The 23,090-nt window shown below is 42.0% G+C and overlaps 1 protein-coding gene across 1 annotated transcript in view; it reads left to right on the forward strand.

Moving 5' to 3' along the window:
* The window catches only part of prmt3 (protein arginine methyltransferase 3), a 44,266-nt gene that overhangs the window by 17,010 nt on the left and 4,166 nt on the right, over window positions 1–23,090 (forward strand). Inside the window, exons 11-15 of the mRNA XM_047581564.1 lie at window positions 2,634–2,712; window positions 6,669–6,856; window positions 10,262–10,348; window positions 18,660–18,710; window positions 19,481–19,568. Coding sequence (XP_047437520.1) covers window positions 2,634–2,712; window positions 6,669–6,856; window positions 10,262–10,348; window positions 18,660–18,710; window positions 19,481–19,568 — 493 coding nt within the window. The remainder of the gene's footprint in view (window positions 1–2,633; window positions 2,713–6,668; window positions 6,857–10,261; window positions 10,349–18,659; window positions 18,711–19,480; window positions 19,569–23,090) is intronic.

The raw sequence follows: 23,090 nt of genomic DNA on the forward strand, positions 1-23,090 counted from the left end.
ACATGGGTCATCTGAGGATGTGCTGTAGAGTCTGGCAGCAGATTGTTGTTGGTAGGTGTTGATACATCCAAGTCGCATCCACGCGAATGCCAGATCAGAACGTTTTCCAGCGGAACATTGAATTGTGACCATTCTCCTGCCAGTGGTCATAATGTTATGCCTGATGCCTTGCCAAAGCAGTCACAACCTTTTTCACCTAGCTTACAGAATAAAGAGTAGTAGGAGACATCAAGCTGGGGCAGCAGTTGGATGGCTTTAATTAATATTTTTTGAACATTTATCAGTGATATTAATCAGTATGGTAATCATTTATGATGTAACAGACCCAGTTGTTGAAGCTCTCATGTTTTTCATTAATGACTGCGTCGTCTGCAAACTTACACACCCTGTAACAAACCTGCCTTCAGTCAGAAAATTGCCCGCCGAAGAGATGGTACACTAAAAGTAATGCTCCTTGTCGTACCATTGGCTGCTGTTCATTACCGTTGATGTCCCCTGTGCAGGAACTCGGTGTGGTGACAGATCTTTTCATTATCTAAAACTTTGTATAGACCCACTGTACGCGCTGCTACCAGAGTCCAAGGTTTTCTATAAAGCGAACCTGAATCGTAAACCACTTCGCCACACTGTTCTGCTGCATTTCTGCAGGCCTCAACTTCTGTTCCAACCCTACTGATGACTGACTGAATTACCTGCATCCCTCAGGAGAGAAGCCACGTCCACCGATGGCTTGTTTTTGTTTTTTTCCATTTGGATGTTTTCTTGTCAGAGGTAATCGGACTCGTACAAAGTCGGACTCAATAATGCTTTAGTTCCAGTCCTCTGCACACCCTGCAATCCTGCAAGTGGATCAGTGTTTGCAATGTTTTTAGTAATTAACATTGCAGATGTATAAATAAGGAGGATGGTGGGGGAGGGGGATGCGTGGGTGACATGCAAGGCAGTCCAGGGATTTGTAATCCTCGAATATTGTTGACGATCAAAGTAAGGTGTGTGACTCTGCTTTCAGGCATCTCTCTCTTATATCCTCTTTCCTTCAAGTGAAGCAGTATCCCGTGAAATTGGGCTCTAAATTACGAGAGCGGTGTACTCTGTGTGAGGGTTTTAAAAGCGACCCGCTCCGTTGCTAAGGACATCGACTGGACCGCAGCAGTCAGCAGCAGACGACCCGCGGGCCGGACTCTGGTTTGAGGCCAGTCCGGTGTTGATAAACACGGAGGATGTTTCCCTTTATCACCTTGCGGAGGAGGGAGACGGTTATATCGGCCTCATCGCTGTCATTATTATCAGCTCAGGCTCATGACAGAGATGGTGACGATTTTGGACTCGGGGTTATAAATCAGAGCTCTTCCCCCTGTTTGTCTTGCTCGCCTCTCCTCCCTCCGGTATAAGGTTGTCTTTATTTGAATAATAAGGCTCTTATCTCAGTGAGTTACTATTCTGCTGCCCGCTGCATTCCTTCAATATCACTCTGTCTCGCTCTTCCTCCTCTCCACTTTGTCTTTAATCATACTCTCCTCTCTTGTCCTGGCCCTCACCTCTCCATGTCCTTTTTTTTTTTTTTTTCCTCCCTCCACTGAGAAAGTACAGAGCTGTGTACATCTTGCTTGGATGGGTCCAGCTCCTTAATATAGAGTTAGCGAACCGCTTCTCCAATATTAAACTTCACAGAAGTTAAAAGGCACCACAGTGGCACTTGTAAACCTTGATGTTATCTTATTAATCTTATGCCATGCCCTGATAAATGCTAGGCGTTCACGCTTGTGTTATAGTTCTGCTATAAACCAGTGAAGAAATGCCATCAAATCTAACTTGGGAAAGCAATCCTTTGTACATTTACAGTGAGCAAATAAACTTGGTGTCCAGACTGAAAACAGAAGGGGGTTTGAGTTTTCAATAGTTTTTTTCGTTGTACCCCGTTGTTTACCCTGAAACAAAGATCTGAAAGCAAGAGGGGGGTGCTTTCATCGCTGAAGGAGTCACTCCTCTCTGTCACAGCTTGCAAAGGACAGATATGGGTCATCAGTTACAGTAGAACGTGCGTGTACTGATTATGCTCCACCGCTGCGTCCCAGATGGGAACGTGCCCTCCCTTGAACTCGCTGGAATTTTGCACTCACAAAATAACGTATCGAAGGGGCCAGCGTTGCAGCACGTGCTTTTCTGATCAGTTGCGCCTCTTGTCGGTGGAGAAGCAGGTTGGAAAAAAAAAAAAACCTTTGTCAGCAGTATCTGCCATTCAGGGCGAAGCCAACAAGATGTGGACAAAACTCAATTTCAGCATTAATGGAATAATGCCACGGTTAATGTGCCGCGCACTGGAGCAGAACACGAGGTCAGCCCAGGGTCAAACCTCCGGATCCTGGGTGGTGGCAGATCACGTGGGCGCATCACTTGATCCACAGTCGCCGCTAATTTGGATTTTCGCTGTTGTGACACTGAATTAAAACAATAAAAATAAATTGTCCAGCAAGTCTTTTTGTGGCACATCGTCACATCTGACGCGGCTTGAATTGTTAAGGGTACAAGATGAGGTCTGATGAAGTCTGAATGAAAAGCTTTGTTTATCTTTAGTCCATACACTTTTTTTTAATACAATCTTGTGAAAATAATGTGTATTTGTTTCCTCCCAGGGTTACTTCTTGCTGTTTGAATCCATGTTTGACTCCGTTCTGTATGCAAGAGACCTCTACTTGGCTGACGGTGGCTCAGGTAAACCACATATTTGTCCTTTTTTCTCCCTACAAAACTGAGGTGTTGTGTTTTATTTAATATATTTTCTTACTCTGTATATTATATTTCACATGCTGCTGAAGAGTGCAGCCATGCAGTGGTCAGATGTTCCATTTAATTTGTCATGTAGCAGATTTTGATCACGGTCTTTAGTGGTTAACACCTTTGGGAATCACTGGAATAATTTTCCTGTGTTTCCTGCCTGAATGCACAGATATTGGATTGTCTTGTTAGATTCAGGTGTAAGGACAGGGTCAGAATCTTATTTATCATATAGTTTTACACAAAATTTTCTGGTTCATATCCGTACGCAAAGAACTTATTTTTCCTATTTATTTATTTATTTACCGATCTTTTCTGCACAAAAGGGAATATTTCATATAGATTTATTTGACACGTTCACAAATACAGACTATGGAATTATTTGTAAATATCACTTTATACATTTAAAATCCTATTGAATTGGTTTGAGCAACTCTGGCTCCTTTGACTCATGCACAGTTTAGGGTCTGACTTTCTTTTTTTTTTTTTTTTCTTTGTCACAGTAGCATCTCAGCCTAAACATGTAAAAGTAATTTTGTTAATAATTGTTTTAATGGGATAAATCCAGTAGTGCACTCAGACTGCGGCTTGACACACATGGATAGATGTTTCTCTTGGGTCGGCCCATCCCTGCCACAGTCCAGATTTAATGACTTGTGCCCAGTGTAACCCAGCTAAAGAACTGTTCCACCACGCTGCCTTTAGTGGCTCCTTGGGACATAAGAAAGAGGTCACACTTACACACACACACGCACAAATGGACAGCCAGAATGGGAGCAGCTATCGAGATGGATCGGTGGGTGAGGGAAATTGGACAGGCGAAAGTGTAACTTGAGGAGGGCAAGAAGTCACAGGTCAGAGGATACCGTATGGTTCGACATGAGCCTTTAACCCTGATGGTGAAAACACTCAAAAGCAGGTAAAATATCTGGCAACACTTCCAAGTTGAATAAATACAACATGCTGCTGTTCCCATGATGACAAAAATGATATGAATCCACATTTTTCATATAGGTTGTTTTTCAGTTAATTCTCAAGTACATTTCATTTCCATGTACAACAAAATTACATCTCATCTCACAATTACATGGAGACAGGTCAATCACATTGTTGCATGTTATTTGTGACAATAATTACAGCAGCCAGCTGTACGATAGGAGCCTCGTGTGTGTTATTTTTGTGTAGGAAAACTTGCCCAATTTAGCATTTGTGCAAATCTACAAAGAAGTTGTTTACTTTCATTAAAACCAGACTGTACCTCAATGCAATGAATGACAAATGTCAAGTTTCAAGAGTCTTGCTCAATACACTGAAAAAAGTTATTTTTCCGTCAGCTCTACAGATTTATATTCTTAAGGTTATGTTTAGGTTTGCACTGTTGTTAGTGTGTTTGCACATGGCTGAGCTGAGTTATTAGTCCGGCCCTGCAGCACTGCTGCTGTATGTGTGTTTAAGCTACATTAGAAGAGAGTTACAGCAGCTCCCTCATTCTCCCCACTACATTAACCTCCCCTTCATCCTAAATGTGTCCCCGCTTGCCTGGCACAGCACAGCGTCCAGGGAAAAGGGATCCGTTTTGTCCCATGCCCCCTCCCACACTTTCCTTCTTTAACAGCCAACCAATGGGGGGAGATGGAGAGAGAGCACAAGAGAAGAGGGTGGGAGGCATGGGGAGGGGAGGGGAGGGGGGGCATGACAAACGGGCTGTGAGCAGCGAGTTGAGAAGGACGCAGATGTCAAAGCCATGAATCTAGGGACGCCCGTGTAACCCCCCCCAATCCTTCCTCTTCGTCTTTCTCCACAGCACCCCCTCGTTTGCCTAGCCGTCTCCGGGTCTGCGTTTCTGTTTCTATGCGTTTCAGACAGCCCCGTCCTGATTCCGCCCAATCAGCACCTCTCCTCTCACCTGGCCCTCACTCACGCCGGTAATCGGAGTAAAACGAAGTGACAAATCTGCCGTTCGCGAGGGTGAATATACGTGTGCGCGCAGTCATTAGGTACGGTGACACTTGCAGGGTCACAGGCAGACTTGAGCTAATAATGAGAGGCCATGAGTTTCCCATCACAGAGCTGTCACCATCCCTTCACGCATTTTATATAGTGGCGGGTCAAAGGTCACGTGAGACTGAGCAAAAAAAGACGTATGCCAGGAAGAATTCATCAAATGGGTTCGTTGGAAGGCTTTACATATTTAAATCGGTGGCTATAAAGATTTGGATCAACAAAAAGCTTGTTTTAAGTTGTGCTGTGAGTGTGATCAGCTTGTTTTTTTTTAACAAAGCAGGAAAAGCAGTTAGGTTTTATAGCTGTAATGGATGTGACATGTCAGTATTTCAGCCAAATATTTCATGTGTATGGACCTGGATATAATCAGCTTGCTGGATTCATTTATCAGTTTAAACAATTGGCAATTTATATTTTAACTTGGCTTCTTACAATAATCCTTGTGAAAGTATGTTGTATGTTCAAATGTTCTATCTGAAGTCCAGTTTAGTTGGGCCTTAGGCCTGAGTGTTGGCTAATGTTACTTCACAGTAGGAAAACCAGTGGCTTTGAGCCAACTTAATCACCAAGCATATTAACTGCGCTGAGGAATTTATTCAAATGTGAAAAGACATTGACATTACATTAAGGCTCATGTTTAATACCCATTTTAAGATATGAATAATGCTCATTCCATTGACAGTGATGTGTAATTTGTGCAGATTAATAACAGCTCTCAGCCTTCATAGTTTAAAAAATTAGACTAGAAAGTGTTTCCCAATGAAATATTTTCATCTTCTATCTTCTAAGACAAATTGTATTTAAGAAGCTGCCAATTCATTTAACTTGACTTGGGGGGGAAAAAAAAGCACGATTGATCAAAATAGCAGACTGTGGTACTTTCAGCAGCAGCAGCAGTTTTTGAATGTGTTAAGTGGTATTACCTACAACAACAGTTGATGCTCAGATGATGTAAACTGAGTTTGGAAACGTTCAGAATTTCAAAAGACTTACAGAGATGGAAATTTTGCTTCAAACATGCCAATGAATGTATCCTGTCTGTGTTTCTTCTATTTCTTCCTTTATTTCATTTCTAGCAGACCACTCTTGACGTGCATTGCTACAAGGGGGTTTTATCCATTTATTTCAGACTGTAAAAGTATCCAAGTAGGAAGTATGAAAGTAGGACAAAGTGGTCATAATGCCATGTTCTGTGCATGTGATGGATACAGTCATTACAGCCGATTCATGAAATTGATGCAAAACTCCACTCCCACAAGATGTTAAGGCGGTCTGTGATTAAATTTGCTGAATGGCCTCCAAGCCATTAAATTTGTTGATATTAAGGTTGTCTCAGCGCTGAGAGTAGATGTTTATGGGGGCAAGAGTTTCCCGCCCTTTTCTTTAGTTATGATTAATGATCTTTTGTTTTAGAGAAAAACTAGTCCCTGGAGGGATTCAGTCTTTGCTTTTTAAGGTTTTGTCTTGGTATGTAATACAGTGCAACGTTTAGCTGTAATGTAAGTGCACTGTCAACTCTTTTGGTTTATAAAACTGCTTAAAATCTCTTGGTTGCTTTTCTAATGGTTTACATTGTGGGTGGGATCAGCCAGTCAAGAATCTGAAATAAAAAAAAATGTAGTTATTCCACTGAAGGATGTTTGACGAGGAAATAAATGTGAAGCTGTAGACAAGTTAGGTTTAATCATAATCCTTGTGTCGGTCCAGGGAGAGAGTTTAGTTCTTAGCTGTTAATACTTGCCAGACAGGAATGGCCTCCATGATCTTTTATTTAGTCAGTGACCTTTTACCACTCTCCATTCAAGGCTGTGACCAGTTATTGTTGTTGTCCGCCTGTCATGAACATCTTGCTCCTTAACTTCATTTGCTCCTCCATCATATCTCTACAGTCTACCCAGATCTTTGTAACATCAGCTTGGCGGCTTTGGGAGATACGCAGAAGCACCGAGACCACATTGCATTCTGGGACGATGTGTATGGCTTCAACATGGCGTGCATGAAGAAGGCTGTGGTGCCCGAAGCTCTGGTGGAAGTGGTGAAAGCAGAGACACTCGTTTCTGAACCTACAGTCATACAGGTAAATGCTCTAACTTCAATGTAACACTGTTGCCACTTGAAACTGGAAGTAGCCTGTTTATTCATCAGTGCTTTGTAAAATGAATGAGCGTTACTTGGGAAGGGCACCTCTGATCTTTTACTTCCTCTAGACCCAGAGTTCCACCATACTGTAGTCTACTCTGTCTTTGTTGCTCCTCTCTACAAAGCTGGAAAACCAATCACAGTTTGTTGCCTTTATTACCTTTGTGTGAACTTGTTTGGAGACAGCTGTAATTTAACACATGATAATTTATATGTAAAAATTCTTTACTACAGCTTTAAACATTGGGTCTAATTGTCATACCATACATACACCAATCCTTTAACGGGACTTCACCAACCGATATATATATATATATATCAGTATTATTGGATTTAGCTGCAAATAGCAGCAGTCTGTGCGGTTTATATACATGAATACTAAACATAACTTGAGACATGGTATTCTATGGACAAAAGTATGTAAGATTAAATAAAAGATCAGCCAGTTTATCTAATTTATTGTAAACAGCTGACTTTCAGTCTAACTTTGCTAGGTAGCGCTTTCAGGAGCCATAGAAAAAAACTACATAGGCACAGTCTTTGATATGTGCAACACTATTTCCGATTTGTAAATTAGACCCTAGCGGGCCGCTTTAGTATTAACATAGTATGGAAAACCCTAATGCAAACTTGTTCTTATACAGGACTAAGAGTCCTGCACTAAACCTTGGTTGATTTAAGCTGTTGAATTAGTTGTTTTAGCATTGTTGAATTGTGTTGCCTTGTACATTGCACATTATTCTTACTTCCCATTTTAGCCAGAAGGCTAGGCTAAATAATAGAAACACCTTTTTAATTCAATCTGATTTAATAGCACCACATACATTCTCCAAAGTGATCATACATTTGAATCACCACCTTCACAAAGAAACATTTTATGCAGGGCTGTGAAATTAGAATCATTCCTTTACAGTAACGACTGAACTAGAAAGTGAATGTATATTTTTAGAACCTTCTGCATTTTCCCTTAAAGAGTGATTTTGATAATAATACTACTACACCTGGCCTTTTTTCTTTCTTCCAAACAGTCTGTTTTGGAACTTTTTTTGTTATTTGCTTTTGATTAGCAGTAATCTGAGTGGGCCCTCAATCAGGTCATCTGTAGATGATGCTGACTGCCTGATGTCTGATACTTAACACCTGTATTGGCAAACAAAAACACAGAAAAACAAATGGCTGTAATAGAGTTCTCGAGGCCCGGGCTACTGGAACGTAGACAGAGAATGAGAGCAGCAGGTAGCTGTGGAGGGAAAGATAGGGCCTCTACGTTTGGAGATGTGTGTTTGTGGTGTTGCTGTAGGGCTGGTTGATTGATCTGTCTAATCCTTGTTTAACTTTCTCTTAAGGAAACTTTATTACTCCTAGGCCCCTGCGGATAAAGCGGTTTTCACTGAGCTGATGGGAGAGTACACACATTACACAGAGATAAACCACGGCACACACACACAGATGTGATTTTCTCACATCAAAGAAAGAACAAAGATACCTTTTCCGACTAGTTGTATGCAGAACGGCTCCGTCCTCTTGGTTCCCGTGCTATGTGTGTGCTTTTTGCCACTCGGCCTGCTTTCTAAGTAGCGTCTCCTCTTCCATCCATCTGAGAATGTGATGAATGAGGGCACAACTTGATATAATGGAATTTGAATCCTCTAATCGATAGTTTCTCCCCTCCAGTGACAAATAGACAGCCCCTCTGCCCAAATTACAAGGACTCTCATCTATTGCCTCCCGTTGATACGATCCAATAACATTCCATTAAGGCTGGCTGCTATTCCGTAAAATTGAGAGCCCTTTCATGGAATTACAAATTCGTGCTAAACAGATGAGATTTCTTTTTTTTTTTTTTTTTTTTCTCACCCCTCGGAGAAGAGACAGGACCATTCAACTTGAGGGATGTTTAACTCGCTGCCGTTTCCTTCTTTAACTCTTCTTTATGTAATATGTTTCAGGTCACAATCTGCATTTCACATGTAGATCTGCCAAGAATTATACATACATGGTTGATCAAAGTGCGCTTTTTATGTCTAGCCTCAACGCATGTCTTCTTCTACCAGCGGTTATGTCTTGCATAACTACTCATTTAATGTGCACTAAAAATGAAATATTTTTTTTAATCTTATTCTCCAAATTACAGGTGTTTATCCACTTTAATAGTGGCTTCAAAAAGCCCACAGTGAACTGGTGTTCATACTTTTCTGTATTTGTTCCTTTTCCTGTTTTTTTTTTTTTTTCTCCAGTTGTTCATTCTAATCACAGATGTGATCGGTCGCCATGACTGTTAGAACTAATATGATTAATTAAGCTGATCAAGATGCTGCGTGTGAACGGATGTAATTTGAGCTGCTTTATAAATGACTCTGGATAATTGTTTCCCCTTTCTTCCACCTCTGGCCCCATGAAGCTGTGCATCACTTTAAAAAACCTGCTCAGGTGTCTGTGGTTGTGTAGACAATAATGTGCTAAATGCAAACACACAAAGAACAAGAATGGCTCTGAAGCTCTTCCTTGTTTATGAAACGTTGTGACAGCTCAACTAATTTACCATCAGATTTGTGACCAAGAAAATATTGTGTGTGTTATTCGTAGGTACTGTTTTATTGCAACTTTGTGTTGTTTGCCATTACGAGAAAAAATAATTAAAGAAATGTGATGGATACAGTCGTTACCGACTACAGAATAGAAGAAAAAAAGAGAAAAATAATTAAAGACAATTGTCTTCAGCATTTATTGGGAGCGTGTTTAGCAAAGCCGGGCACTTAATAATGCACATAATAGACATTTGTTGTGTGATAAGCTGACTGTTGATGTTCAGACATTCTGTTTAGCACATTTAGATTTCTACTTAACAAGCATTTTTTACACATATTCACCTACATGGTTCTCTACTGCTAAATACCACAAACCACCAGCACAGTCAAATTTGTTTAAAAGTCAAAACTAAACCATAAAATCATTTGCAAAACTCATCCAACATTTTTCTTAAGCTGTTAGTGACAATAAACGTGCATAAGTATCGGTCACTATTTTGTGCTATTTGTTTGCTCTTTTTAACAGTATAACTGCAATCAAGAAAAAGAAAATAAGACAAAATATTGCTGAGAAGAAATGCTACGTTTTGCTGCAAAATATTTGATCCTAAATTATGCAAAGTCCTGCTGAAACTTGCTGTTGTTAGATTTAATAATTTAAATTTTCTATATTTCACATCAAACACTAGACTGTGTAAAATTCAAATACATATCTACTAAAGGCTACAACGGTTCATACCATCAACAGTATTTTTCCGTTTTTAAATTGTGGGTTGTGTTCCTGTAGTTACTAAGTGTGTTTCTGTTTTCAACAGACACTTGACTGCAACTCACTGTGTCTGTCTGAGCTGGAGTTTGCCTCAGATTTCTGCTTGAAGATCACAAACACAGCGGACTGCACGGTAAGTGACACTCACGCATGTAAACGGTGCACTTACTGTATCTAACAGCATGCAGTGTCTCCTCAGCGAGCAAAGGCTTCAGATGCTGTGAATAACAAATATTTGATTGGAATGTCGCATTATATATTGAAGAGATGCAAATGAAATACGCAAAACTAGAAGAAAAATTCACGTTGCTCGTATGCGTAAGAGATTTTTCTCTCATCATTAAGTTCCGTGCGAGTTTTCCGATGACCTGAAACAAGTTTTCACATCCGCCGCTGTTGGCACCTGTCATTTATCAGGGATGTTGTGTTCAAGGAACGCGGCAGTACAACCGGAAGAGACATCCGTCAGTACCTGTTGATGGATTATCTCTCTGTATTTAAGAAATTGTCTGTCAGCTGGATATTTAATAGATTTTTAAATTGAAGCAGAGATATGAGGCTTGCGTGACTCCGAATGACACGTCGTACGACATAGTGAATGTTCTCAGCCCGCTTCCCTGTCATTCTCTTAAGTACCAAAACACACTCTCACACAATCACAGCAGTGTGTGTGTGTGTGAAAACATGTTGTCTCTCTGGAGATTGTTGTCTCAGTCATTTATCCACCAGACCAATGCTGTATTATTTTTAACAGTTGTCATGTTTTAGCCTTTCAGCTTCGCTTGTACGTACATCTCACATGTCAGCACGCCATAAAGTCTAAATATTTGTGGATAGGTAGGCATGATAGTGACATGAACACCGGAATTTGGGCCTCAATGTAAAAATCTGGTGAAGTTTCCGCCGTGTTTTCCCGATCTTGTGCTGGAGCTGTGGCATATTTTAACTTTTAATCCAACTTTATTCTCTGTTATTGCCACTTCTCTATGAGTGAATATTGATCAGGTGTATCTAACATGGTGCCCATGAAACACGTGACCAGCTCAGAACCAATCAGCATAGCTAGATAGCTCACAGTCCATTCCCCAGTTGACCAGACTCTCTCTAATATACAGCTGTGGTTCTTAACACATTAAGAAAAAACTGGTAAAGCTGCCCGTTCTTTTTCTGGTTCTGTAAATTCTTGGGTCATTTTGAACGGCACATCTGAGACGTCCTCAAGGTGTTTCCGTGATGTCGAGGTCGGGAGGAGGCTGTGGCGGCCACTCCAGAGCCTTCAGCGTTTTCAGCTGCAGCCTCTGAAGAGGCAACTTGGCTTCGTGTTTGGCAACACATCGCCGTTTTGGAAAGTCACAGCTTCCAGGCTAATTAATGCAAATTGCCCTCAATATCCTCTGATAACACGCTGCATTCATCTCGCCGTCAGTTTTGATTCTGTGTGCCTGTGTACTTCTCATCCCTTTGATTGTGTCTGAAATCTTTGTCGCTTTACCTGACCTCGTCTTCGGTCTTTAACCCCAAAATTTGTAAAAATGCTAATGATATCGGGATATCTTTTGATTTACTTTCCCTGTTTTCCTTCCTTACTTAAAATTATCACTTGCACATGAATTTAAAATAATGTGTTTAAATAAATAATCTGACAATATTCATTAATCTTCCTTATTAAAATTTGAATGTGAGCTCTGAAAATGAACGGGGTTGAGATAAAGACAAAAATAATAGTGTGATCAAACACCTAGTGCAGCTCAATACACCGGTGCCTGTAATACAAAATTAAAGCATGTGTCCTCAGTGAGGGTCAGCTACAGACGGCAAAGCATGGAGAATGGTTTTTGAGTTATTTGTTGAGGCCGGCATCAACCCCACCCTTCAGCCTTCCACACCCGGCTTCCTACGAGCTTCCTACGCCGTCTCAGGCACGTGTGACGCCAACTGCAGCCTGGCAACTTCTTCGACGGCCTCCACAGAGAGTGAGCTGTCTGCAACAAAGCTCATTGTGTTGAAGCAGCTTTGGGTTGTGCTGCAGTGTAACCGCACTGTGTCTGGTGTATCGGTTTAATGGTTTAATCAATAGGTGGTTATTATCTGGCCTGTGCTCCCTGGGTATGAGCGGTGGATTTAATGGGATTTGTAAACATCCTTTCATTTTTCCTGTCTTCTCCGCTCTGTAATTGAAAACACCCAGTTTCTATTTCTAGGATATGAGTCCAGTCATGTCAGTGGGCCGCTGCAGTAAAACAGATGATGGGATCATATGGAACAGAGCTGTAGTTTTTAACACTGCTTTTCTTCGTGTAGCACTTTCCTGCTTTCTTCCTGTTTCGCATGCGGTAGCACACATACTGTGTGCGTCTCGCTATCTGAGGTGTTTGATTTATAATTCGGTCATGCCGTCAGGCTCGTTTTATCTGCGTGTTTTTGGCGCTTATAAACCAGGATCTCCGTGTGCAGTGCATCCCCTGTGTATATTGTAGATGCTCCTGCTTGTCCCACGATTTACGGATTGGACTGCTGGCCTGCAGGAGAGGCGTGATGTTACCGTAAAGATGCTGATCTGTAGTCGGTATTGGCTGTAACTCCTCAGCAGTGGTTAAGGTTAGGCTGTGTGAAGGGTAAACTGCTCCTGGACCAGTGCTCGGGGATTGGTGAGAGAGAGAGAGCTGCCGCCTCTCTGTCCTGTGATGTAGCGCCTGCTTTTGTTCTCCTGTCGACAGTCCATTCATCAGCTCAGCCTGCCTAACCTTGCATTAAATGAACAGCACAACCCCTGCGTCTGTGCCGTTCACGCACAAGACAAATCCTCTCACTTTTTTTTTTTTAACCTTACGTTCCCCTTCCTTACATGCCACAAGCTCTGCACCATGTAGACGTTTCGTCTGCATTTATAAACCTCAAAATCTCTCGCAGAATGTGTTGGAACTTTTATTAAATCTTGGATTTGTAGGGCATCTGTGTCCCTGCTTCCGTTTTTGTTTTAGCCCCTGCAGTCTTGCCACACTTGTGATCCATTTACCCGAACAGTAGAAAATGGTGGCAGAATGCCTCGTCCCCTCCTAAGACGAGAAATGAGGTATGCTGATGGCGTGGCAGGTGAGAGGAACTTTTCCGTCGGTAATTAATTTCAACACCGCTGTCTCACTACTGCTGCTGACGTAGCTACTGTAGCGCCACAGAGGAAAAAGCGTCTGCGCAATCCATCTCCAACTTGCTTTCCATCATATTTAAATTGTGTGTGTGCATGGAGCGGGGGTGGCCTTCTAGAGCGACAGCACAAGCCCTCGTCAAATTCGAGGTCGGTTTTTAATACATTAAGAAGGGATTTTTTTAATGGAAATATTCACACTTTAAGTCTCAGCATTGCAGTAGCTGTTTGCAGGCAATCAGCTCAGTGTAAGAAAGAACAGTACAGCATTATATGAAAACAAATTGGATTTAATCTTCTTTTGGAGTCAAAAACCAGCTGCACGATCACAGGATCCTAAACTATACTATATACTTTTATCACAGAAAACATGAATCAGAATTAAAAGATACCCATGGAACTCATTAGCATTTCTACGTTTCACATTACCACTACCACTACTATGGCCTCATGGCATATTTTGCAAATGGCTTTCTTTAGTTAGCTCTTCAACATTAACACTTCATCACCAGGAATACACACAGGCTGTCATACTGGTAGGTAGGCTACATTGATGCATTCATGATCCCATACTAAACATTCAGTCCTGAGGTTTGCTGTACACCTTTACTGCCGCGTTAATTCCACAAACCATCATGAAACAGTATCTGCGTCTACTGCATCATTCTTTCTATCGTGATCCTCAAGCCATCCATTTGAGTCCATTATTTTCATTCTGGACCTTTAATAGTAAAAACTCCACTAAAAGCTCTTATTCACGCAAGGCCTGATGTATTTGAATTACCAAACGTTTGCACCTTTTTAGTTGACAAGTTTTAGGACCTTAGATGAACTTTACTTGGGATTATTATTGAAAACCTTGTGAAATATGATTGACCATTATATACCCCTGCTACATCCTAAATGGGATTTGGTATACATTTGTCATGTTGTCTCATATTTCTGCTCTACAGTGATCAAATGGGTTTGTTTTATATTTTGCAAAGGATTTGAGCAATTTTCTCTTCTGAAAGATAAAATCATATAGATTATTTATTTTTAGTTGTACTCTGTTAAGGCTACAGGATGCATAACTTGCGTAACATTTTTAGTTTTGCAGTGTGTCTGCAACTGTGTTTTTTCTTTTTCTTTGTATAAATAAAAGGGAAAAAAGAAAAGTTAGTCAGCTGGAAAAACTCACCCAGAAGTAAGACCTAAAGGCGACCGTTTGAAACTGACAACACTTGACAAAAAAGTCTGATTTCCCTCTTGACTGTACGTGTACTGTTACTTTAACATCACATATTTTAATGTTTCTTGTTGAGAACACTTCCACCCCCTCCACTGTCTGTTGACTCAGATCTCCTGTGCTAAGCTCTGCAGCACGGCCAACCACCGTTAGTTTTGCACCACTTGCGCATGGAGCTTCTGTAACTGTTACTGTACTGCTGTTTGTCTGAGAGGCATCGTGAGTAAAGAGCAGCGTGGGGATGCGCGCTGCACCCAAGGCTGATTTGGTGCTCCACCTCATCCAGCAGTCGGGTGGAGAGACAGAGGAGGGCTGTAGGGGGAATTCACACCATCTTGCTCGTGAGGTGGTCGTGCTTGAAGCCTCCACGCCTGGATAAACCCCATCAAAAGCGCATTAGCCTTCTATTCTCCCGCCCCCTCCCTCCCTCCACCTCAGCGCCCCTCCCGTTCTCTCCCCCTTCCCCCCCACTCCCCCTTCCTTTTTCCACCCCCGCCCTCCCCACCATCGTATAATAGTATCTGGCCGGGCCACGCGGCTCGCTGACACATAGCCGGGCGAAAAGGGAGCGATGATGAATTGCTCCCTGTTGGTGTTATCCATGATGATAATTATTAATTTTCCCCCCACTCTTCTCAGGGAGAATGGGGGCCGGAGAGCCGCAGTGTAGCGGAGCCTCCTCCTTGGGCCGCCTGGAAGCCCACTGTCACGACTTATCACAGACAGAGCCGGGGCCCAAGGCTAAACGCTGATGAAAATGAAAAGCGCTCGTTCTGATTCGTCCTGTTATTGGTGTGCGGGTGCATGAATGTGTCTCTATGCTTTAAGTTTATCTTTTCTCTTCCTTCTGTTACTCTATCCATCTCTCTTACTTCCTTAACCCTCTCTTCTCTCTTGCAGTCAGGCAGTAACTATAACTATTTGTATCCTCCAACATGCTGTTGGTGGTGGAGACCAAAACTGAGAAAAAAGAGGAGCGTCCCAAGATCAGATTCTGATCATTAAATTTAAAAAGAAATTGGCGCCAAAACCAATTTTGCTAACTTGTTAACCCCTTTTATAAGGTGCGACCTATTTCAACTTATGTGTTCATCAGCGTTATCAGTGTTCTGCCTCTTAATGACTTAAAGTTGTTTCAGCTTTAGGGATTTTAAGCATCTGTCTCTGAATGGGAGCTAGCCAGGTATAATTAAGCTAAAGTCGTGGTATTTTATCAAGACACTAACACTCTTATTCACAGAAGGTGGCTTTAAATTGATTTCAGTTCGATTCGGTGTTATTTATGTAGCGTCGGTAACGATACAAATTGCCTCGAGGCGCTTTACAAAATCTGAAATTCGGGTAGAGACAGAAAAAGAGAGAAGAGTGACGACACACATACATGTGTCATAAATACACACATCTGACTAAAGTGTACATGTAGAACGCGATGATACGATAGAGCTGATTATGTTACATGACAGTTTGATAATATAAGAGGTATCATAGGCAGGTTGGAGAAGTGTTCATAATTACATGACTACTTATAGAGAAGTAATTATAGAACAAGAGGTTGGTGCCAGAGAAAAGAAAGTAGAGGACAGGAGCTTGGTGTGAGAGAGAAGAGAGTAGAGGACATGTGCTCAGTGCATCGGCCCCCAGCAGCCGAGGCTCCAGATCCTGCACCCAGACATTGGAGAAATGTCTATCTCTCTACTAATTTTTCTTTTCCTGTAAACTTTGTGAAAAAGGAAAGTCTTAAGCTTGACCTTCAAAGTAGAGATGGTGTCTGTCTCCCAAACCCAAACTGGGAGCTGGTTCCACAGGAGAGGAGCTTGGACAAATTAATAACTTAAACTCCTTTGACTGTTTCATGTCGCCTGCTGAAGTTAAAGTTGAACCCTGTTATACTTTTCTTGGTTGTTATGTGCATGAAGTTTGATAAACTCTCTTTCCTCAGCCCAGTTTAAATCACAAAGCTATAAAACCTTCTGATTTTATAGACTACACACAGTACAGTACAGTACATATCAGGTGTGATTCATCAGGGTCTTTATTGCTTATCTGAGCACATCTTTTGTGTTTTATGTGCGAGATCTTTACATTTCTTTCAAATGTCACATTTTGACTTTTTTCTTTTTTTTGTATTTGCAAGTTTCCTTCTGTGGCCTAAATTTTAATTGCCCGTCTCGCTACGGCGTGAAAGTTGCACAACACAGAAGTGACCATCAATCTCTCTTACGAGGCGTTGTCATCGGCGAGGCGCGCTGACGATGATCTCTGCCTCTCCGGCGGAGAGAGGTGAATTCGCTCTGCCTGCCGAGTAATTACGGCTAATTTCCTAATTACCCGAGCACCGAGCTTCTCTGTAGCGTTCATTAAAAGCCATAATTGCATTGCGTTGACATGCTCTTTTATCCACTTTGGGTTCTTTTGTGTCAGTTTAGCTGTGAGCTAGCAGCTCTGCCCCTGTCTGTCTCAGTCAATAAAGGTTGATTGAAGCCTTGGATGCGAGAAGTGTATTGAACACGGCTTCTGATGGCACCGTGATTATCAGCAGTTTCGTGTTTGTTACAGTATTGATGCATCATGGAAAAAAAAACACATTTCCCTATAAGTTATTTAAATATAATTTGGGAGACTATTTCAGAATCTGTGAACAGATGGTACTATATTTTCCAAAACCGATAAAACCCTTATATATAAAGTGAAACCTCCTCTCCAGCATTTAAACTTTTCCCTCCTGCTCCTTTCCTTTCAATTTCCCCCATCTTCCCTCAGTCTATTTTTTTTCTACATTTATGCATTTCTTTCCTCCTTTCTCTTTCTCTCCTGCCTCCTGTTTTGCTCTTCCTCTCTCCTGCATTGATTCGGGTCTTCTTTGTCTCTGAGAGCCGGCCTCCAAGTTGTCAGCTGCGTCAGGATTAAAAGCTATTAGTTCTGCATCATTGCCACTACAAGTGCGCTCCTGAGATTGATAGAGTGGCTCTGTTCCTCCAGTGGGGGCAGAAATGGGAAGTGGGAAAAAAAAAAAAAAGCCTGGGGGGGAGGGGGGGTCGTTTTTACCTCGCATATCCGACAACGGTCAACCTAACGGTGCTCTGGCCTTGGACTCTCTCTCTGTTTGTTTAAGATGTGTGAATTAGTTTTCAGTCACATGCGTTTATAGCTCTGCAAATCTTTACCAGCAGCAAGCATGTGTTGGAAGAAACGCTGTATTTTCGTTCACGTTTTTGTGAATTGAAAGGAGCCCTGTCAGTAGAAAGAGCAGCTGCCGTTTTTCTGTTCTTCTACGCGTTTAAAACCCAATAGGCTTCATACTGGCAAGGAGATTTGTCCGTTGTCTAATGTCATTTCCCCTGGTGGCCGTTATTCAGATGAACGCATTCATATCCACTCTGACCAAAGCCACATTAGTGTTTATTTTCCTTAACCGATTGCTCCCCCCTGCAAAGTCTTTCTCACATCACTGCAACGCTGTCAGCAAAATAGCCGCCTCTGCTAATTTCATGTAGCAAGCTGGATTTTTATTATTAGTATTATTATTTTTTTTTTATTATTGTCAGCAGAATTCCAATGTTGTCGGCGGCTGCCTTGTAATTTATTTCTTTTGTCCGGTGACAAGTGTCAGATGAGGTGAGAGGGAGCACAAGGGACATGCTGTTGACTCAGCCTGAATGGGGAAACAGTGGGTGTGGTTTTGGAGAAAAGGGAGCGTAGTAGTCACGACGCCTATCAATACCTGCTCTGTCTGTAACGGAGTAGCCCGTGTGCTTCTCCAGACCACATGTACACTCACGACAATGATGCAGGAAGCATGGAGAGCAAAAGAGTCCTCAATTAAGTGTAAGGTAACACTATAAAGAAGATGTACTCTAAACGCGGCTGTCGATAACAGGGACTTCTCTTTCCAGTTTGGTTGTACTGCCTCATTCCTAGACACAGAACTAGTTTGCTCATTAATACCTTGAGATGTAGTCTGCCTCCGGCTCCTCTCTCAGCTCTTGTATGTCAGAGTTGCAGCGTAGTCAAACAAATCCAGGGGTTTATTGTACTGTCACATTCTAACACACCGCTCATATTTCATTGCAGGCAATTGTCGGCTACTTTGACATTTTCTTTGACAAAGGCTGCAGCAACAAGGTAAGCAGCGGCAACGACCAAGCCATTTAACGGAAACTCAATTATGTTCACGCTTTAGCGTGTTCCTCCTCCCCGAGGCGTCCGCTGGCAATCGACGGGCGTCCTAGCCGACTGCTGATACAAGCACTTACCCAGCAGAGCCGGCCGGTTGGAAAAGCCGATGCCAAGCTCCGTGGGCCGCACAGACACGCCTTTTGATTGCACTCGCTATCGTACCTGAGACTCGGGCTGCAAGCTATAGATGATCCAGTAAATTACCATCTCTGCCAGAAGCTGAGTCTGGAACAGTGTAACATGGGATTGTCAGTTTGCTTCTCAGATACAGTGCAGTGAGTTTTCATTTATTACGCAGACAAAGATATAAATTACTTCTGACACAGGACTGTAAAAGTGGATTGACTGGAACGGAAACCATGATTCCCAGATTTATTTTAATGTGAATATGAAGACTTTTTCTGCATCTTCTGATGTTATTTCTCTCATCATTTAAGTTTTTTTTCTTGTAGCTGTGACTTATTCAGATTCAGAAAACTTTATTTGATTTAAGGGCATTACATGACATGACTGTAAAAAGCATGTTCTGTCTATGACTCAAATTCTACTTTCCACTGAATGTCTTGAAGTAGAACATCTATATAAACTGATCTATACATGTATTTTAAATAACTTGGTTTTTAGCGGTTTTGCTTTACAAGGTATTTCAGAGAGAAGAAGCAGCCGCTGATCTGCGATGGCGTTGCTCATGTTTCTTCTTCGCATCATTACACCAGGTGATGTTCTCCACGGGTCCCCAGGTCACAAAGACACACTGGAAACAGACCGTCTTCCTCCTTGAGAAGCCCGTCTCTGTCCAAGCAGGTCAGTAGCCTCACACAGCTGGGAAACGCATCACTACTAGTAAAGAGTAAAGTAGGATTTATTCGAGTTAACTGTTCCCAGGTGGAATACATTTCCCATTTGTGTTTCCATCCTGTTTTAAATTTAGCTGTGTTTATTTCACTCTTCTGAACCTTGGGGTGGGTGCATCATAGCGGGCTGCAGCAGGTAATCTGTCTGTGGGGGAGATGTAGTCAGGCTGGTTGACACCCGTTATCTGTCACCCACAAGCGACAGCAGGGGATCAAAACAAATCACATTCAGCCATCGGAGAGCGCATGTAAAACTTCATCTGATAGCCCGATGCGGGCCTCTGAATCATGACACGTTACAAGGGAAGCACTTTGTAACTGGCCAGTGAAATATTTATAGAATCCCTGTATCAGCAGATTAAAATACTGTTAACTGGTGCAGCTTCCTCCGAAGTCAAGATGTGAGGTTGTTCTTGGGAATAACTTTCTACATCAAATACAACAGTGTATTTTCGGTCGATTTTTAGGAAGTTTCTTCCCTCTATCGAGCTAATTGCTCTAAATGAATATAAATAGCATGGAACCAAATTGCTGTCTTTTTTTTCATGGTGAGGTATCTATTCAGATCCATATATGTAGATGGTCAAAGCATTGTCCTTTGCCCTATGTTGAGGACTCGCACTATATAGACTGTAAAGCAGCTGCCAAACATACGTGTGGCATATAGGAATATTAAATATTAGATTCAGCAGAAATATTATTGGCATACTTTAAAGTAAACTTGATAATGTCGAGCCAAGTAAGGCTGTATAACAATTGCACACCTCTGCTTTTATTGTTGAAAAGGTGAGTCAGTCAAAAAATACAGCCTCACTTGATCTGATTACGGTGGCTAAAGTTAAAAGGCATAGCAGCATATTTTTCTGCCTTTTCATCTCAATTACACTTAAACTTAAAAGTTCCAGGTGGTTCGCTTCATCTGTTCAGCTATGCTGTCGCGGGTCATATTCATATACCCAGTTTTTTTGTTTATTGCAAAGAAAATGGTAACGCTTCATGTGAATTTGAGCATTTATTCCAAGAAGAATGATATTTTATTGCCACTGGTGTTATGAACCTTGCAGTAAGTGCTGAAATGTCTAATCACTACTTTGCGGTGTTCTTACGCGCCGTTGTTTAAATGATGCCGTGCTGGCCCTCCCCGCGCCCTATCGTAATGAGAATCACGGACGCGTGTGCTGATGTGGGGATGGATGAGCCTCTGGACTGGCTGGCCACTCGCTGACCAGATATCAGATGGAGTGTACTGTAATAAATGGCCTGCGTAGAGACAGGCGGTTGACGTCCGGCGGCGCTAAGCCGCGCTCGGCCCTGGTTGGCAGCTACTGGGGCGATAAGAACGTCAAGATGACGCTGCTCAAATGCTATCGCGGGCTTCTCGCTCTGCTGAGTCAGATAAATGCTTCACAGGGAGCAGGGGGCAACAGTATTGTAATACAGTACAGTGGAAAACTGATTTTTTATTTTTTTTTTTGTCCCGTCCTTATTTCGCTGTCGCATATTTCACAGACGCATACAGTACCTCTATAAGCAGTAATCTTAATGTAGTTCGAAGTGTTACAGCTTAACTTTCAGTACCATTATCACCTTGATAACAAATGAGGGATAACTTGCATTGGTCCCCTCGGTAGCATTTAATTTCATTTTCTTTTTGAAAATCACTGAAGCTGTTGTGGCATTTTATGATTGACCAGCACCTCACTGAGTGCTGTTCATTTTACATCAATACTGTTAAGATTTTATTTTAAACTTTCCACCAGATGGAAATTTCTTCTTAGTTGGAGACAAAATGTTTTATTGAAAGCCAATGATTTGATGCACAAAGATGCGTTTGCTGTGAGCGTTCATCGTCCCCACTGGATGAATCCAACGCCATGAGCCCAGTGAACATTTCTCCTCTGATAACATCAAGTTCAGTTTCCCATTTGAGCACCAGAAACCTTAAAATGCCATGTGCAGATTATGACATTTAAGGAGCACATCAGTACTCCCAAGAAGATGAACCTTTTCCGATTTTGATTGCTCCATTAGCTTTACATTAAGACCAAGATGTCACATATGCACTGATTGGCAGAACTTATGTTTTCCTCCCTCTGCAACAGACACACTTTAAAGATGTTCATGTTAGGTTTATTTAAAATGACCAGCAGCTGAGTGAAGGCTGATAATGGAAAGCTTTAGATCTGTATACAGTGGTTGTACTGCTCCTCTTGCTCACGCTAATTATTTAGGGAATTTAAGGATGGAGAGACTTATACCTCATACACCACAAGCAGATTTGCTTGATTTTTTTTTTTTATTGTTTTTTTCAACCCCATAACACTTTGATTTGATGAAAATGTATGTTATGTCTCATTCCTGGGAAGAGACTCTTAATAGCAGAATTATTGGTTTACTCTTTGTGCAATGTAATAGCCATGGCTGCCTCTAGAGGGCTCTAGACCTCAGTCTATAGATTTTATCCTTGTTCTTAGGTAATAAATACATTTCACTCCCTTACAAACTTTTTAAAATGTCTGATGTCTGATCTTTTAGTCAGCAAAGCATGTCTTGGGGTAACTTAGAGACATAACGACACGTTGGAGCATTAGTCAAGCCGTGTGTCGAAGTAAAAACACGCATGTTCAGAGGCTGGGATTTTTCAATCTAGAAGAATCCAGATCGAATTGACGTCCAGTCAGTTGAGATCCATCAGTCTGGGGGTGTGCTAAATGTGAGTGAAAGAGTGAGCAGAAAAAGTTAAGAGGAAGAAGAAAATGAAGGCGGAAGTGAGGAGCAGGTTATTGATGTGCTCGCTCTACCCCGGCGCCCTAACGGTCCCCAGCCTCCTCCAGGGGCCGTAAACCAGAAATGGAGTTTTTAACAGCATTCAGAGGCTGCCTGCTAGGCTCTTATGGTGTACTTTACAACACACATACACTTTCCCTTTACGCACTGCAATACACAAGAGTTCTTGCATACTTCTCTACTAAACTCCCCTCCGGCTATAATAAGAGAAAACTTTTTTAAAGTCACCTTGAAGATGGATGACAAAAACTCTCACTTAAACACACATCGGCGTCTCCGTCCTGGCGCTGACTGAGAAGCACCTTCAGCGGCTCCGATCGGCTGCTGCGTGAGGGCTGAGCATAAATAGCCAGTGGTTTGGTTTAATATCAGCCCCCCGGCCGTGGTGATTTATCGCGCCGGAGACCGAATCTTATTTGATGCGTTTGTATGAGTGCAGCAGTAATTAACTCTGAGGCTGAGCTTGTATGGGGAGGTGCTGGCGGAAGACGGAGAACGCACGCAGCAGCCTGGAACAAAACATCCCTGCAAATCCTCCCGGCTGGCAGCATAATAAATTAAACAGCGAATCATTTGTCATGCTCTGGTGTGTTTTCGTAGCTGTAGTATTGAAGAGGAGGGTCCTTTTTCACAGTTTTACCTGCTTAATGTTCACAGAGGATTAAAAAAAAAAAAAAAAGGAGGT

This window comes from Mugil cephalus, chromosome 3, assembly GCF_022458985.1.
Source record: "Mugil cephalus isolate CIBA_MC_2020 chromosome 3, CIBA_Mcephalus_1.1, whole genome shotgun sequence".
NCBI lineage: Eukaryota > Metazoa > Chordata > Actinopteri > Mugiliformes > Mugilidae > Mugil > Mugil cephalus.